General features: G+C 43.3%; 1 protein-coding gene across 1 annotated transcript in view; it reads right to left on the bottom strand.

Moving 5' to 3' along the window:
* The window catches only part of LOC142567961 (salivary peroxidase/catechol oxidase-like), a 135,748-nt gene extending 119,817 nt beyond the window's left edge, over positions 1-15,931 (bottom strand). The window contains exons 1-3 of the mRNA XM_075678064.1: positions 15,603-15,931; positions 14,560-14,643; positions 11,273-11,563 (exon numbers count right to left, since the gene is read on the bottom strand). Coding sequence (XP_075534179.1) covers positions 11,273-11,563; positions 14,560-14,635 — 367 coding nt within the window. The 5' untranslated portion in view covers positions 14,636-14,643; positions 15,603-15,931. The remainder of the gene's footprint in view (positions 1-11,272; positions 11,564-14,559; positions 14,644-15,602) is intronic.
* Positions 15,932-17,357: the final 1,426 nt, after the last annotated feature.

Here is a 17,357-nt window from a genome sequence, read left to right as displayed (position 1 = left end):
TGGTCAAAATTAATCTAGAGTCCCCTACTACGCCGTGCCTCATAACGAGATTGTGGTTTCGGCTCGTAAAACCCTATTAATAAAGATTGCAACAGTGTATCGACACTTTAATCTATGAAAGAAGCAGCTGCAATTCGGCAGCAAATATAGGATGCGCTTGTGGTAACACCAGGCCACGGAAGAAGTGAGGATTCTGCTCAAGTAATCAAAATACGCGAGAGAAGTCGGTAGCCTACACGTTAGCCGAATAAATGCAATGCAAGAAGCATGGAGTTTGATACAATAATTATAGAGGGAACTCTGGCACTAGTGTTTACGAAAGCTGCAGTGCGGGCAGTTCAACCTGCATGGGAAATATGGATAGTGCATGGATTTGCCTAAACTTCGTCCTTCTGGCTTCAAACGGCTTCGTGCATTTGTAAAGTCGGCATTTTCAACAATGTACTGCGCTATAAATAGTTAAATCAATGTTAGGGCTATTTTTGTAGCTACACTGGCTACACGAGTGTAGCTACTTCAGAAAATCACAATTTTTTTTCTTCGTGTGGATAAATGTAGCTCCACCCACCTACGCCGAGCAATTTTTTATAGCTGAAGAGTAGCATGAAAAGTAAAATTTTTACACTGTAGTTTCTAGGAGTGAAGGCAGCTGACGGCAAACAAGCAGTCTGGCGTTGCAAAGGCGTGGCGCGATTTTGTCTGCGACTGTCGGTGCTGATATTGCTACGATAGTGAATATTCGCTGCAAGGACGGTAGCTAAGCGCTTGCGTGACCATGTGTCAAAGAGGAAGGTGAGCTAATCTTCCAAAAACGTAGAATTATCTTACAGATGAGGCGGGCTGTTTCAGACCCCACGCTGCATTATACGCATTGAGAAGTTGTGTTCATGCATTGCGCATTCGCCATTTATTTCGCTGCACCTTGCATAGGAGCCCTATAACGTAAAGCTAGTCCAATATATTTTTATTCCAAGTTCCTGACGTCAAATTTACGTAACCGCCGACGCAAGCATCGGGCGGTGACTCACAGCGTTGTCTGAACAGCCCAATGAAACGCTCTCCTCATTCATAGGTCACTTTTGTTCGCTTTCAAAACGAATAACGTTGCCTACACGCAGCAGTTCTTCCTGTATAATTGGCTGACGAGAGACGAAGAGGCCGCTCAGGTGTGGAGGGCTTCGATGGGGCCGAGCCAGCGCGGTGAAGAAAGATAACCTAATGAAGAGGGTGATGGAGGCGTCCGCGATTGGCCCGCTTCTCGTCAGTTAGTTTCAGTGGCTGGTCGAAAATCGCGACGGCGTGCAACGGAAGGTGAAGCATGCCTCTAAAACGGATCTTTAGCAAGGAAGAGTTGGTAGAGCGATGCAGTATACGCGCCGAGTGGGCTTGATAACGTGTTACCGCCACGAAAAAACGTTAACATACGGAAATACATCCATGGTCACTGGCAGGTGCGAGTAGTGATCCCTAAGGGATCGGCGGGTAGCTATCTTCTATTCCTCTCGGAACGGGGCAGTCTCTGGCTGTTCAGAAAAAAAAAATCAGTTTTCTTCGCCATATTAATGCGTCTTCGACGCATACACGTCATTTAGACGAGTTGAGTTTTCGCAGTTTTGTGACGTCGCGTGACAGAGAGGCGAAGTTGGCGCAGCGGGAAAATGTTTGACCAATAGCAGAGGCCGACCGGCGAGAAAGGCGTCGAATAAGAATTTTTTTTTATCTAAACATGCATATTCATTGTGCAGACATAATATCGCATGAGACTTTCTCATGGTTTTCGTGACATCGCGTGCGAGGCAAGCGAAGTGGAGAGTGGCGCGACAGCGTTTTGGCAAATTATGGAGGTCTGATTGCAGAATTAGAATAGGAAGTTTACTATACATTTACATTATAGCACCCCAGCACTAACTTCAAACGTCATTTTATTCCCGAAAACATAGATTTAGACAAATCAGGGACCACATGTGCCTTGCATGCTTGCATCACTATCTATAAAATACAATCTTATTATCTCTTACAAACACACGACGGGTGCTCACGCAAGCTGATCCAAGCCTCGCAGTCATGTCGGCTTTAACCAAGGAGGTTAAAGAAAAATTGCTGGAGTCGAGGGAGCGCTTCTTTAGTGAAGCCGCCACGTCGCCACCTTGCGCGGGAGTAAAAGCACGCCAGTCGCCGCAGGTTATCTGTTTCGGATTGTCGTATCTTGCCGTGCGCCGGGCTGTACGGATCCCAAGATGTGCTAGCGCGCTCGGGTATTTTAGGAAAGTTGACGCACAAGCAGTTGACACACTAGCGTTATCCTTGCTATCTAAATAAGGTTGCACATTAGAACTGCCTTGCTGTAGAATAAAGGAAAATTTCATCATCATCATCGTCGTCGTCGTCGTCATAATCATCATCATCATAATAATCATCATCCTATTTTATGTCCACTGCAGGACGAAGGCCTCTCTCTGCGATCTCCAATTACCCCTTTCCTGCGCCAACAGATTCTAGCTAGCGCCTGCGAATTTCTTAATTTCATCACCCCACCTCGTCTTCTGCCATCCTCGACTGCGCTTCCCTTCCCTTGGCACCTATTATGTAATTCTAATGGTCCACCGGTTACCTAACCTAAGCATTACATGACTTGCCCAGCTACATTTATTTCTCTTAATGCCAGTCAGAATATCGGCTATAAGGAAAATTTTATAGTGCAGGTTAGAAGGAAACGGCCGCCACCAAATTTCCGAGACCCTCCAAGCAATGAAGATGCTAAAGCACCGGCAGCATCTGATGATAACAAATATAATAACGAATAATTATGTTTTTTGCATGTACTGCTATTTCTCGATCATGCTACATTTTCAGTTTTTAATTGCTTCTTGTTCTGCCAGGTTTCAAGGTTGATCAATTTCTACATTGCATAAACGCTAATTATTGCGCGAATTTTTTTCTAGTTTGCGGGAGCTGCATATTGATGCCGATCGAATGGGTAAAGGCCCCAATGCTCGGATATCTGTGATCTGAAAACCTCGAATATGGCTCGCATCGTAGCCCACAGTGTTGCATTATAACTTGAAAATCTGTTAAGCAATTAAAAACCGCTGGTAAAGTAGGTGAACAGCGCTGCGAAACTCTTGGCAGGCCTCTTCTTCCTCCCAGCAAGACGGCCGCTGCCGGCTCCACCCGAGCCCATAGGCCAGTGTAAGCGACTTCAACTCCAGCAGTCTTTCTTTACCCGCCTTGGCTTCAAAAATATCGTGTTTCATCTTGGTATGGTCCTTAATTGCAATCGTATACGTGTAATAAATTACGGCTTGCAACGACTGCCTTTACAATGATACTCCAACCAGCCATGACATGCGTTTATAACATTATTTGCATGTTCTCTGAGACCGTCCTTCATATAGCGAACCATTGACCTATGTACGGCCTCGCGCATGACAGCAGTATCATAGACGCGACATTACATAGACAAAATCGGAAAGGTTTCCAAGTTGGCAAGGCACAATATGAAACAACTTGAGATTTGGATCACTCAGCTATCTTCACATTGCGGGGAGCCTTATGTATATAAGGAATAACTGTTATGTTTTTCGTCTGCTTGTATTACCGGGGCTGTGCAGGACTTTTTGATGAACGCTATACCGAAGCACTAGCTCTGCAACGACTGTTTGAAGATGCATAGGATAACCGCCATCAGATAACCTCTTAGGCTGGTCTTCTAGGCTAGTGGCAATCTTGTATGCGCAAGAAGTTTCAAGTGCTTTGCAGATACACCTGCTTACAACCCCTCTTAACGAGCTTATATTGCCCAGAGGGAAAGGGGAGGAAAGATTTGTTGCCGCGTGGCAGATAGCGCCAGCAACTTTTGTGAGTATGAAAGAGCAGAGGCTATATGTGAAAACCTACTGACGTCATCTACACGTAACCTATGTGTTACAAAAAGGTGAAAGAAAGAGTGTGAAGAAACGCATGATATCAAGACCACGTGGTTGCACCTCGTCGGAGTTATTATTAGTTGGAATTAGGTAATCACCAACGCATCTGAAAATTTTTAAACGCTCAAGGTGGCCAAATGAACAGACTGTTTTGACGACCTCTGCTAAAAATGTGTAGTTGAATTCTGGGGCAATCCGTGAACCGGTGCGAATTTCATCCTTCTGAATTTAAGGAGAAATATTCCGTATAATAAACATCCATTTTGCATAAAACGACAGAATGTCCCACAAAACTGCTGACATAAGTTACGGTATAGCCTTAAAATTAACACTGCTTGCGGTGCTCTGCAGTGCATTCTTCTAAACTAGAGAGGTAAAGGTTGAGTGGGATAAAATAATACATAAATTTAAGATCAGCAGAAAAAGCGCACAAGCTTTTCTTCCCGACATGACATTAGGAGACCTGAAACAACCTTCCAACTTCTCATGACGAATGGATCTTTAGCTACTACGTGCTGCAAATTTTTCTGCAAATAGAGGGAAATCACGTTCCGCTACGTACGCAGTTCTGAAAAGATGACTATAAAGGGCAGCTCAGGCTTGTGCGCCTTCTCGGGAATATCATAAGAAGACGTGACATAACGTTCAACTTTGTCAAGCCATCTCAGGTTTCTAGGTCAAGTCGTTGCTTGAAATTCAGGCGCACATTTTGAATATGTGCATTAGAGGTTGCGTGATGCAGGTTTTGAGATGCATATTCTACCATCAAAAGAAACGCGTCAGGCAGGGAGATGCGATCTCTCCAATGCTATTCATAGCGTGCTTACAGGAGGTATTCAGAGACCTAGATTGGGAAGATTTAGGGATAAGTGTTAATGAAGAATACCTTGGTAACTTGAGATTCGCTGATGATATTGCCTTGCTTAGTATCTCAGTGGACCAACTGCAATGCATGCTCGCTGACCTGGAGAGGTAAAGCAGAAGCGTGGATCTAAAAATTAATCTGCAGAAAACTAAAATAATGTTTAACAGTCTCGGAAGAGAACAACAGTTTACGATAGGTAGCGAGGCACTGGAAGTGGTAAGGGAATACATCTACTTAGGGCAGGTAGTGATCACGGATCCAGACCATGAGACAACCAGAAGAATAAGAATGGGCTGGGAGGCGTTTGGCAGGCATTCTCAAATCATGAACAGCAGGTTGCCATTATCCCTCAACAGAAAAGTGTATAACAGCTGTGTCTTACCAGTACTCAGGTACGGGGCAGAAACCTGGAGTCTTACGAAAAGAGTTCTACTTAAATTGAGGACGACGCAACGAGCTATGGAAAGAAGAATGATGGGTGTAACGTTAAGGGATAAGAAAAGAGCAGATTAGGTGAGGGAACAAACGCGAGTTAATGACATCTTAGTTGAAATCAAGAAAAAGAAGTGGGGGGGGGGGGGGCATGGCCAGGACATGTAACGAGGAGGGAAGATAACCGATGGTCATAAGGGTTATGGACTGGATTCCAAGGGAAGGGAAGCGTAGCAGGGGGCGGCAGAAAGTTAGGTGGGCGGATGAGATTAAGACGTTTGCAGGGACAACATGGCCACAATTAGTACATGACCGGGGTAGTTGGAGAAGTATGGAAGGGGCCTTTGCCCTGCAATGGGTGTAACCAGGCTGATGATGATGATGATGATGATGATTCTAACATCAGTTGCAGAGTAAGTTCTTACAAGAATGTGTTGCTCAGAATGTTCTGCGCAGCCCCACTCAGACACGCAGTAGTTATATCTTATAATGATAATCTGATGTTTATAAGATGTAACTTATATATATATATATATATATATATATATATATATATATATATATATATATATATATATATATATATATATATATATATATATATATATATCAACGGATTGTTTTGTTACAAGATATATGTTATTTTACATAAGATTATATACCTGCAATGTTCTACGCATAAAATATAAATGAGATTGATCCACATAAGAAGTAGCAGTTATGTTTTATATGCTTAATGCTTTCTACAGCCTGAAGCAGATAGCTAAGCGATCTAAACCTAAAGTTCTTTTTCTTCACCTTGTAAGCTTGGTAAGCTTTGTCATTTCGGAAGCCGTGGTAGCATAAAAATCGGTGTAATAAGAAACACAAAGTGGAGTTCGTCGGCATTATCTGTAAAAAAGAACGTGTACATGATACCGCTAATGTGTGGAAAGTAGTAGATAGGTCAGGCGGGTAGCCGCACAAATGACCATCTCAGGGAACATGCACGTAGTGTTGAAAGCGCACGTCATTTCTGGCTAGCGCACCATTGCAAAAGCTGTGTTTTAAGAGGTCCTTAAGCAAGCATGCCGCGCGTCGACGCTAATTTGTGTAAATCCCTACAATCAAGGAAAGATATGCTTTCGGAAGATTGCGTTCTTTCCTGCGTGTCCTTTATTCGTTTCCTCATTTACTTACACTTAACAAACGTTCCTTTTTAGTGCTGTGAAGACAGTCCAACGGCAACGAAGGCACACCCAGAATTATCTGAAGTCCCAGTTTTCTTATGTGCAACGCTTCTACAGTAGGTAAATTTAGGGGACGTGAACGGCTTGTCCATCGGCTTGCGTACCCTGTTAAAAAACTCTCTATGCTAACACTCTTGCTGCTTTTTCCCCTCTGGACCGAAGCCAGCTCAGTTGAACGAGTGCTGTGCATTTTTTTGCCTTGAGTGCGTGTCAATTGCCCGGCTTTCCGGCTGTTCAAATGCGCATGTGCCAGGTCGCCCTGCAAGAAACACTGCTGAGCCAAGCTGCGAGAAACTTTATAGAATGTAAACGCTTTATAGTATTTCAACACCACCATAAGTTAGGCAGTATTCATCCTGGGCGTTCTCGCCCTATCATGTTAAAATTAACCTATTTCAGCGATAAGCTAGTGATGCGGAAAAACGCTTATAAGCTGAAAAACTCCGGCATGAAACTTTCCGAAGATTTTTTGCCCAGGGTGAGCGCAGTACGTAAAAAGCTATGGGACGCTTCGTTTGAGCCGCGAAATAACAGCTCGGTTATTAAAATGAGGTTTCGTCATTTATTCATAGATAACGTTTGTTACAACAGTGCCTGTTGTAAAGAACGTTATCTATGAATAGCTCCTGGTTGTGATTCTAGCGCAAGATTTCCAAATGTATCCTCATCAGTAAACTGACAATCTCACCACCCTGCCAAAGATATTGTGCTTTTGAATAGTAATACCAGAAGCATGACTAACAAATCTCCACAGTTTCTTTGGCTAGTTTCTTCATGTTCTCCTCTTGTTATATGCATCACAGAAACATGGCTCAGGAAGATATTGACGGGTCAGAATTCACGCCTCCTGGTTACATTGCTGTCCGGTACGTCCGTCAGAATTAGAAAGGGAAGGCGTAGCTTTGCTTTTACGTTCAGATTTTAACTTTAAGGTGATACCAGCTCCTCCCAATGTAGAATCAGTTTGGTGCAATTACTTGTGCTGGAAGCAGAATTTAACAATTTGTTGTCTGTATCGCCCCCCTGATAGCCCTAGTGACTTGGTCGATAATATTACGCATTTTGTACATGACCATAGTCTCGACAGTTCTAACTTAATCGTTATGGGTGACTTTAACGTTCCCGGCATTCACTGTTCTTCCCTTACATATTCCGTCAATAGCGCCTCTATTTGTAGATACTTAATTACGTGTTCTTTGTCCCATAACCTGATACAATGAGTTGATAAGAATACGCGGCAGAACTCCACACTTGACTTAGTGTTTACCAGTGACAGTCATGATCATTTAGGTTTTAAGTATGATGTCTTGGAAGGAATCTCGGATCACAACGCAGTTCTCGTACACATTAACTGTCCTATCACACATGAACCCTTTAGCTATTCCACATATCATGATTTCAACAAGGCTGACGATACGTCTATATCACTGATACTCTGGCAGATAACTTTGACGATTTTTTGTCACTCAGTACCGAATGTCATGTTGACAGTCTTGCTGATCGTTTTCAGTTGTTAGTGAAATCTTGCATCAATAATATGTTCCATTAAAAACAGGAAAGATAAATAATGAGCTTCCTTGGATTACCCGGGATACCTTGCACCTGCCAAGCCTTGTAGGTAGACTACGTGAATCAGATCGTTCTAATGCTGCACTTCGCTTTCCTCTTGAAAATCCGAGGAAGCTGGTGCTCGTACTTAAAATACTAAAGATTTCTAAATTTCAATCCATCTCTCTATACTACTTAAATAAAATCCTCACATGTTCTGGACATCAATTTTACCTAGAGAACGTGCCGTACCTCTTTCAAGATTAACGACGCTATTACTAATGACCCCACTGCAGTTTCAAATGCTTTTAACTCGTACTTTCACTTTGTTTTCATTCTAAATAACCATGTAGTTCCAAAGTATAATTATGTCGCACAAACTAATAAATTAGGCGATATCGTAAGAAGTTCTGATGGTGTCTTAAACCTAATCTCGAATCTCGACCCTAAAACGTGTACCGCTTCAGATGGCATCTCGAATTCATTCCTTGTAAGATACTCCTTATGGACCAGCTCAGTACCTTACTGTAATCTTCCAGAAATCCTTAGACTCTGGTGAAGTACCAAATAAATGGGAAAACGCCAAAGTCTGGCCTTTGCGTAAATCAGGTGATAAACAACTTCTCCCTAACTAAAGGCCGATATCTCTCACACCCCAGTCATACAAGATGTTAGAGCACATTATTCACAAACGTATAATCGAATTCCTTAACTCTAATGCTGTTCTAACATCTGCTCAGCATGGTTTCCGTCGCGGTTATAGCACTGCAACGCAATTAGGTGGGTTTGTTCATGATATGGGCTTCTAACCTAGACATAGGTGATCAAGTGAATGCCATCTTTACTGACTCTCTAAAGTTTTTGAGTCTGTGATTAATTCTAAACTACTGGCAAAACTAAACGACATATTCAATAATCCTTGTCTAGTTTCTTAGATAGCTAGTTTTCTTCATTGTCCCTCACAATTTGTTTCTTTGAACTCAGTGGTATCAACGCCTGTCGACATTACGTCGGGTGTTCCTCCGGGATCCGTATTAGGCCGTTTATTATTTCTAACATATAGTAATGATTTACCTCGTAGCAACTCAACTAAAATCAGATTTTATGCAGATGACTGCGTATTATACGAGTCTATTAACTCCACTGATGGCCATCACCGTCTTGTCCAATCCCTTATGTCTTTCTGCGCTTGGTGCAAAACATGGCAAATGAACATCAACCGTAGTGAAATAGTCGTGATGTCATTTGCCAACAGACAGTGTCCCCTCTCGTTCGATTATTGTCTGAATGGCATCTAACTTAAAAGAGGCTCTCAATATAAATACTTAGGTGTCATTGTAACAGAACACCTCTCATGGTCTAGACATATTGTATATGTAAACGGGAAAGCCCTACAAAAATTTGATTATTTGCGCCGCACCTTATTTAAGACCCCCCACCATATTAAACTGGTATTATATGAAACGTTAATTCCCCATGTTCTAGAATACGCATCTGTCCTTTGGTTCCCCTACAAAAAATGTGAAATAAGCTCGCTCAATAACGTTCAACGAAAATCTGTCCAGTTCATTTGCCAAAATTACAGCCGCGGTTTCTCACCAACACAGGCTCAATATTCTTTGAACACTGAGCTATTACTTCCACGTTATCATAATGAAGCCTTAAAACTTTTATATGCCATTAATAACTCCACCTCTGGTCTTTCTGATTGTAACAGTATCTCATTTACTAAAGTAAGTTGTACCCGTAGTTCCCAAGCCTTGAAGGCAACACCTATTTATGCCCGTACTAACACAGTTCTTTTCCACGTTCAATAGAGCTTTGGAAATCTCTACTCGGTAAAATTCGTTCACTATCACTACAATATTTTATAGCTACCCCTGGTAGGCATTTACCTAACATGTAAAACACTTCGTTCTGATCATTTATCTTTTTGGGTATATCTGTGTTTTTTAATGTGTGACGTATAGTAATGTATAATGTTCCCACTCCTGCTATAGCCTTATGCTGGGCTGCAGTATATGTCAGTAAATAAAATAAATAAATATGAAATATATACACGTAATAAATCAGACTTAGATGGCAAATTGAGCTTTCGAAACCATGGCCAGTAGTGAAACCTTTAACGTTCTTCCCATGGTGCTTTTCAGGGTGTCAGTCGAACACGCAATGCATTTGTCTAGCATGGGCGTGAAAGATTATGCTCTGCAGTACAGAAATTACTGATTGTTCCTGCGCTTAGTGTTGTCGAATAATACCATTCCGGCCTAACATCGGCTAGCGTCCTGGTTTTCCGCGTTTAAAGAGCCAGTGGCCGCATAGATGACGCTGCTAGTTCGATCACCGCAAAACAAAATATTTTTGAACTGCGAACTTTTCCGGCATGTAGACTCGTATGGGTCAACTTTGTAGCTTCGTGGTGCATTCTGGTGGATGACATTCTTTTCTTAATGACATTTATTTTCATAAACAGGCAGCGAAAAACAGACAAAACACACGAATAGATCTTTTGGTAGCTCTATAACAACCGTGTTCTTCTGGTTGCTTTGATTTCTCGAAACAGTTAAACATGTAATGCCCAAACGCAGTCCCACTTCATGGATTTTATAACACATATTGCAGCTCTATTTCTTGGCGAATGAGAGTGCAACACTTCTACAAAAATGATGAAATTAAGTGTTGCGGCGCTTAAGAGCTTTTCATTTCAAAGTGCGGCGTGAAACTAGACTCCTTGGTATACGCCCTTGAACAAGAAGAACCTCACACCTGTCTGTAATAAATGATATTAAGTAAAGAGCTCTGAAGTGTAGCATGCTTTCCATGTGGCACTGTACTCCGTAGTCTCGATAGTGCAATGGCGACTTCATTCTAAGCATCTTGGATGAAGTTATTTCACAACAGTCTGCATCATATTATAATGTTTTGCATGGTATTTGTGTCATCCGAAATTGTGCTCATGATGTGAATTTCCGCGCATGTCGCCCTACGTAGCCTGTGCTCAGCAGACCTGTATGAAGCAACGTCTTCAATTTAAGCGGACTGGACAGACACGGCTGTTGAATGGTCAAAAACATGAATACAGGATATTTTACGTTGTGCGCAGAGTAATGACACGGATTTTTTTCTAGGTATTTGATGTGATTAAAATATAATCACAAAGCTTGCATCTTCTTTTAGTGCAAAACACCTGTATCTCTTCCAACACAAGACGTGTGACATAATTGCGGGAAGGAGAGACAGAACAAAGGCTCCTCTAATTCATAGTGACTTACTTTGCTCCACTGTGGGAGGCGTGTCCACAGGGCAGCAAACTTTGTTTCCCCTTCCGCAGCGGGACCCAGCGATTTCATCGGCGCTGTTGAACTGGTACACACAGCGACTCAACGGCTGACAGACTCCTGCCAGACCTGTAGCTGTTTGGCATGCTGAGCTCTGCAGTTCCTCAGACTCGTTCTCAGCACCGTTCTGAGGACCTTGTCCTCTTCCGCGTCCTCGACCTCGGAACTGCCCTCGGCCACGGGACTCCCCTCGGCCTCGTCCTCGACCGCGGCCTCTGCCTTCTCCTGCACTCCCAAAGAGCGGATTGTGTGAAATGCAGCAATGAAGATGTTTCATTTTTTTAAACCCCCGACGGGGTAGCAGAACAAGGGAGGGGGGGGCGGGACCCGGCATTTTCAACCAGCACCCGTTTAGGCGAGAAACTGTGGAACATATTAGTGGGGCCGTGCAGAGCGCTTTCTTAATTTGTCACCAACATAAGAATTTTCTGTCGTCGTGCCTTGTCATTTTCTCAATATTTCACCTCGTTTTCGTCTATCGCGGCCATGACCTGACGATTATGATTATTTCGGCACGTTGTATAGACAGACAAATCTAGGGCTCAAGAAAAACGTAATCACTAACGCGCTCGTTGAGGCCCGTAATCAGCCCAGTAAGCTTTTAGTTTGGATAATTTGCCTCCTAACCAAGTTTAAGGCTAAGAAGTAGGAAAGTTCGTTCATTTAGACAAGGAATGCTAGAACAACATAGGGTATATGGGACCAACTGAGCGTAACAGCCGTTTTTTCGTTTGTGTTCATCGTTCATCGACAAGAAATGCAGTGTGTATAGTGATTGCAGGTCTTTAAAATGCCCAAGTGAAACCTAAATATAACATTCACATTTCATGGTGGAGGAAAAGAATTCTTATATCAGTTCGCGAGCGCACTCTATGGGCGCTATAACGTAAAACTATTCCAAACTTTTATGTTCCATTTCTGCAATCGACCCTCCGCAATTGATTAAAAACTTTATGGACCCCCCACTTCACCTGTCTATCACGCGGCGTCACGAAAACCGCGATAGCTACCCATCTGATATGACGTGTACACGCTGATTATGCATAATTTGACCAAACAAAAGAAAAATAGTTACTTCTGATTCGACGCCATTTCGCCATTAGCCCTCGGCTACTGGTCAAAAGTTTACGGGCTGCACTCACTTCACCTGCCTGCCGCGCGACGTCACAAAACCGCAATAACTCACGACGTCAAAGTGACGTGCAGGCGTTAAAAATGCTTTAATATGCCGAACAAAACTGAATTTTCTTCTGAATAGCCGCAGGTTGCCCCGTTCCGAAAGGAATAAAAGATGGCTGCCGCCGATCTCTCAGGCACTGGCTACTCTCACCTGCCGGAGAGCATGGGTTTATTTTCCTTCAATAAATCTTTTCGCGTGGCCGTGTAACGTTTTCGAGCACTTTCGGCATGTTTACGACCTCGCTCTGCCAACTATTCTGCGCTGAGGATCTGTTTTAGCAATATTTTTAACCTTCCGTTGCATGCCGCCGCGATTTTTGACCAGCCACCTCATGCTAAGAAAGGGAAAGCGGACCAATCGCAGACGCCGGCACCACCCTCTTCATCCGGTTACCGATTTTCACTGCAGTGGCTCGGCCCTCTCGAATATCTCTCCAATTGAGCGTGATCCTCGCCTCTTGTCAGTCAATTAAGTAAGGCAAGCCGCTTAGTGTAGGCAATGTTATTCGTTTTTCAAGCAAACAAAAGTAACCTCCCATACACGAGGAGCGCGTTTGATTGGTCTGTTCGGACAACCCTGCGGATGACCGCCCGATGCTTGCTTCGGCGGTTACGCAAATTTGACTTCAGAAGATTGGAATAAAAACATATTGGAATAGTTTTACGCTATAAGGCCCTATAATCAGTCACAGGCTAGTTTTTTTTTTTGCTAACTGTTGAAGTATAATCTCAGTTTTCAATAGATCATGGAGATACCTTAAATTTAATGCCACTTACCACTCAAATGGTGGAATATGAACACCACGTTGGGAATTTATAACAGTGACGGCACAGTGGGCAATCAAAGTGGTTTACAACGCCAAGCCATGACGCTGGTTCAGCGTTCTGACTTGCTGTTCTCAAGTATTGAAGCAGCGCAAATCATTAGGCGACTGAATTCCCTCGATTTAAATCGACTTATTTATCTTGTACAAGCAGGGATTTTCACAAAAGAAACAGCTGACATCAACAGCTCGACCGGGTAGCAACCACAAACACAATGTTTAAGACAACTATGCAAACATATTCTGACTTAGAAACCATTCTTTCTTAGAAATGCGAACGCTCTTGTGCGAGAAAATCAAAATACCACAATAAAAGTCTCAATGCAGCACTGAATTACTGGAACTAGTCGGTTAGACACGTTTTAAGGAAGAGAAAAACAACAGTACCAAAGAGTATATAATCGTTACTTTATAGCATGTGTTGGCATTGCATCTGTGTGCCATCTGCCTCGAAAATGGGGACTATAATGAGTAGTCTACTTTTCCAAATGTCAAAGGTCACAAAAAAAATTTTTCGCTTGGTAGCAGAACGAATGTGCTTAGATTGCATTGGCAAAATTCGTTACCCCTAATTACTTTGTAACGATTGAAGAGTTTATTTGCATGACAGTCTTTCTTGATCCTTCTTTTTTTCTAAAGTTCATAGCCTGCGTAACATTGTCAAGGTAGTCGCTCCCAACACAAAGTGACTCTAATTCGGATGTAACTAGTGTTGGAAATATAAGCGCAACGTCACAATTGTTTTTGCGTGGCTTCGATATGATAATCCCATGTCAGATTACTCTCAAAATGCATACGTAATGTTTTCAATGTCTCCACTATATCTATTTTGCGAGAAAGAAAAGAAAATTGTTCTTTTTAAAAAATGCCGCCATGAATACATATCGTTCTCAACCTTATCACACATTCACAGGGTACATGTTAACCGAGGGTCCAAGGATGCATAGTGCTCTTTATACCAAATAAAACTCATGCGTTGGGATGCTTACTATGCCAATATTTTCGTTATGGTTGTTAGAAAAAAATTAAGCACGGGAGGCGAGGAAATGCGAGTGAGTACGTAGCGTTCCTTATTCGTAGTTGCTCATTCCATACTATCGTTAAAAAAACACTGCACTAAGACATGAGTAATGCTTTCATTCATTGTCATAAGCGTGATTGATGGCATTAAAACTCCGGTTAATAGAGAAACACTAAATCTTAGCGTGACAGTCATACCTCTTCCCCTCTGGGCCAGAGAAAGGTCAGTCAGAAAAAGTACGGCAAGGAATGCGAATAGGTGGACAATCCGCATTTTGGTGCCTGCATAGAATGCAACACAATGAACATCTGACTCAGCCGTCAAGTAATGATGGCGAAGTGGCTACCGGCACTGTCATATGCCGCTAGCGGCCCGCGCAAGAGCTGTCACCTCCTCTCGACGAGGATTGGGGTCATGGCGGTAGAGCCATCGCGAAGAGCCTTCGTGAGCTCAGTCTGTATTCAAATACGAGAGTGCCACGATCTTAGTACGCCGGAAAGGCGTGAATATACCTCCCCTGACGAAACGCTCCGCACTGTCTAGAAAGATAAGATGTTTAACTTCAGAAAAGCTAAAAACATATCTTCTACTACAACACACTAAGCCCCGTTTAAGACTGAAACCCATGCCTCATTTGACCAACAGAAATCATAAGATGCGCTCCTGAAAATGCAATGGAGGGTTTGGGGTGAGCGCTGCCCTGTGCCTTGCTTTCATTTTTTTTTCTTATGTGTGTGTCATGGAGCAACCTCATTTTGAAGCTACCAAGGTATATCCAGAACTGATTTGTAGAATAGAAATCAATATAGGCCAGAAACGCGGGGTCAGAACCTACTATACAGATTATTTGCGCGAGCCCGTCAGAACTACGAGTTATTTAGTCCTGTCGCATATGTCACCAGGAAGTAAACAAAATCTCTAGTAAGCAAACTAAATTAACCTATGGCCTGTATTGACAAAAACGTTCTTAAGCTAAAAGCGTTCGTGTAAGCTAAAAGTGATGTGGGACATATAATTAGCGAAGGCGATCAGCCAGGGATAAACAGCACTTACTAGCGAATAGCTTTGTGAATGCGGCCTCTGAAGTTCAAAATAAAAGGTAAAATATCTCCGCTACAACAAATCGCCCATGTCTATCGATGCTTACATTACTAAGGCTATGGCGTAGTTAGAATTGGCGCAGAGCCTGTCTATGATCCTCTACGCTGTAAAATTGAAAAACGAAATACGAGTAGCTCACCTGGTGGAATCGCACGGAGGCAAACAGCGCTTGAGGGCCGCCACTGGCTCTTAAGACATTCTGACTACTCAGTTCCCCACGGAATGCCAAGAAGTGACGAAAGATTCAACAATCGTTACTTGAAAGTCATGTATATTTCCCCAATAGTAATAACTACAACTCATCAGCCGGACAACCTGCGTCTGCCAAAGTTGACGAGACGGCCGTCGGCGTCAAGGAAAAGCCGTCACCCGCCGATCCTACGCGCTGGGAGCTTCACGGCTTTCTCCACCGGGTCTCTTTTCGCTTTCCCTCTCAATATGGGAGAAAAAGAATCTCTCGTCTCCGGTTACGCCTGCCCCCCGCGCACGCTAGCAAAATAAATAACGACAAGAGCCGAGAGATTTAGAAAGAGCGCGTTCTTTCACATTCTTTCCTACGCCACCCGTGCCGCGTACGCGTACGTCTCGCTCGCAAATGATTCCAGGAAAGAAGATGCCAAAGTTGCGAAATGGACAAAGCGACTGCATTTATTGAAGGTCCCGAGGTCTGCCCCGCCGCTTCACCTTGCACGCGTTGCGCGTCCGCACCGTCTTCCCTCCCATTAATGTTTATTTCGCCTTGACCGCTGTGCCGTGTTTGTGCCGAAGAGATGAGAGAAATGTAGGTCCTGGCTGCGCCACTAACGGTCAAGGACTCGCGGCTGCACAGGCTGCCAGTGGCGCAATTCTCTGCAGCAATAAAGTCCCCCGGTGTTAGGCACCGAATATCCGTCCGGACGGCACGTTAGGCAGGGCGGTCAGGGCGCGCCACATCGCCTTCGGGACTGCTTTGTCGCGTTACGAGTCTGGTCAGAGTGCAGCCCTCGGAAATATAGCCATAAAGACTTAAACCTTCATTGAACGACAAGTTTCCCATTTCATTAGCGAAATCTAAGCTACCTATACTTATTTTAATCACGTCACGGGGCGTCTTCAGCGTACCGCATTCGTGATCGCCAAAAAGTACATTTAGCAATGGCGAGCTCAAAACTACATTTTAGATATGAAGCGTTTGCTCCTAAGCATCCTAGATGTCGGAAATGGTGCCACGTGTTATTAGTAGTACCAAATGAGTGAGTAATTCTCGGCGGGGAAAGGCAAAAATCTGCCTAATATGTGAGGGGGCCGGGGCGGGCAGGAACTATAGCTACACTAGAGGGGGCAATCACACCAGCAGCTTAAGATATGTGTCTTGCATTCAGTGCTACATCAGCAAAAGGGCTCGAAGCTTTTGCACACTTTTCCCCCCGGATATCGAAACTTAATCGCCCGCTTCAGTATTAATTCTGGCCTCTTGGTTAAGTCATACTCACAGTCCCCTATCCAACAGTCATAATTTTTACAACACATGTAAAATTTTTCAATGATTGGTTCTGTGTCTTGTTTGACGAGGCCTACCATGAGAAAAAGGTGCTTACGTCGCAAATAAATGGCTACATTGCTGCTGACGACAAATGCAGTGCCAAGTGCGGTTCACAAGCTCATTTCGATCGATTTTCCGGCCTTATTTTTAATACCTGCCGTTTAAGCGCGTCTGCTTGGAAAGAAGAACAGAAAACAAAAACATCAAGGACAGTGCGCTGTTATTCTCGTACGCACCACTCAAGCGTTATACTGCCAGGAACTGTCCTAGAAGAACTAGCCCAAAAATTTGTACTCTTCAGTTTTGGTTATCTACTTTAAACACTACCAGACATATATTTCTTTCACAAGAAAGGTAAATTACTGCAACGAT

This window comes from Dermacentor variabilis, unplaced genomic scaffold (genome assembly GCF_050947875.1).
Source record: "Dermacentor variabilis isolate Ectoservices unplaced genomic scaffold, ASM5094787v1 scaffold_15, whole genome shotgun sequence".
NCBI lineage: Eukaryota > Metazoa > Arthropoda > Arachnida > Ixodida > Ixodidae > Dermacentor > Dermacentor variabilis.
Note: the sequence above shows the minus strand (reverse complement) of the source record. Positions and strands in the feature narration are given on the sequence as shown.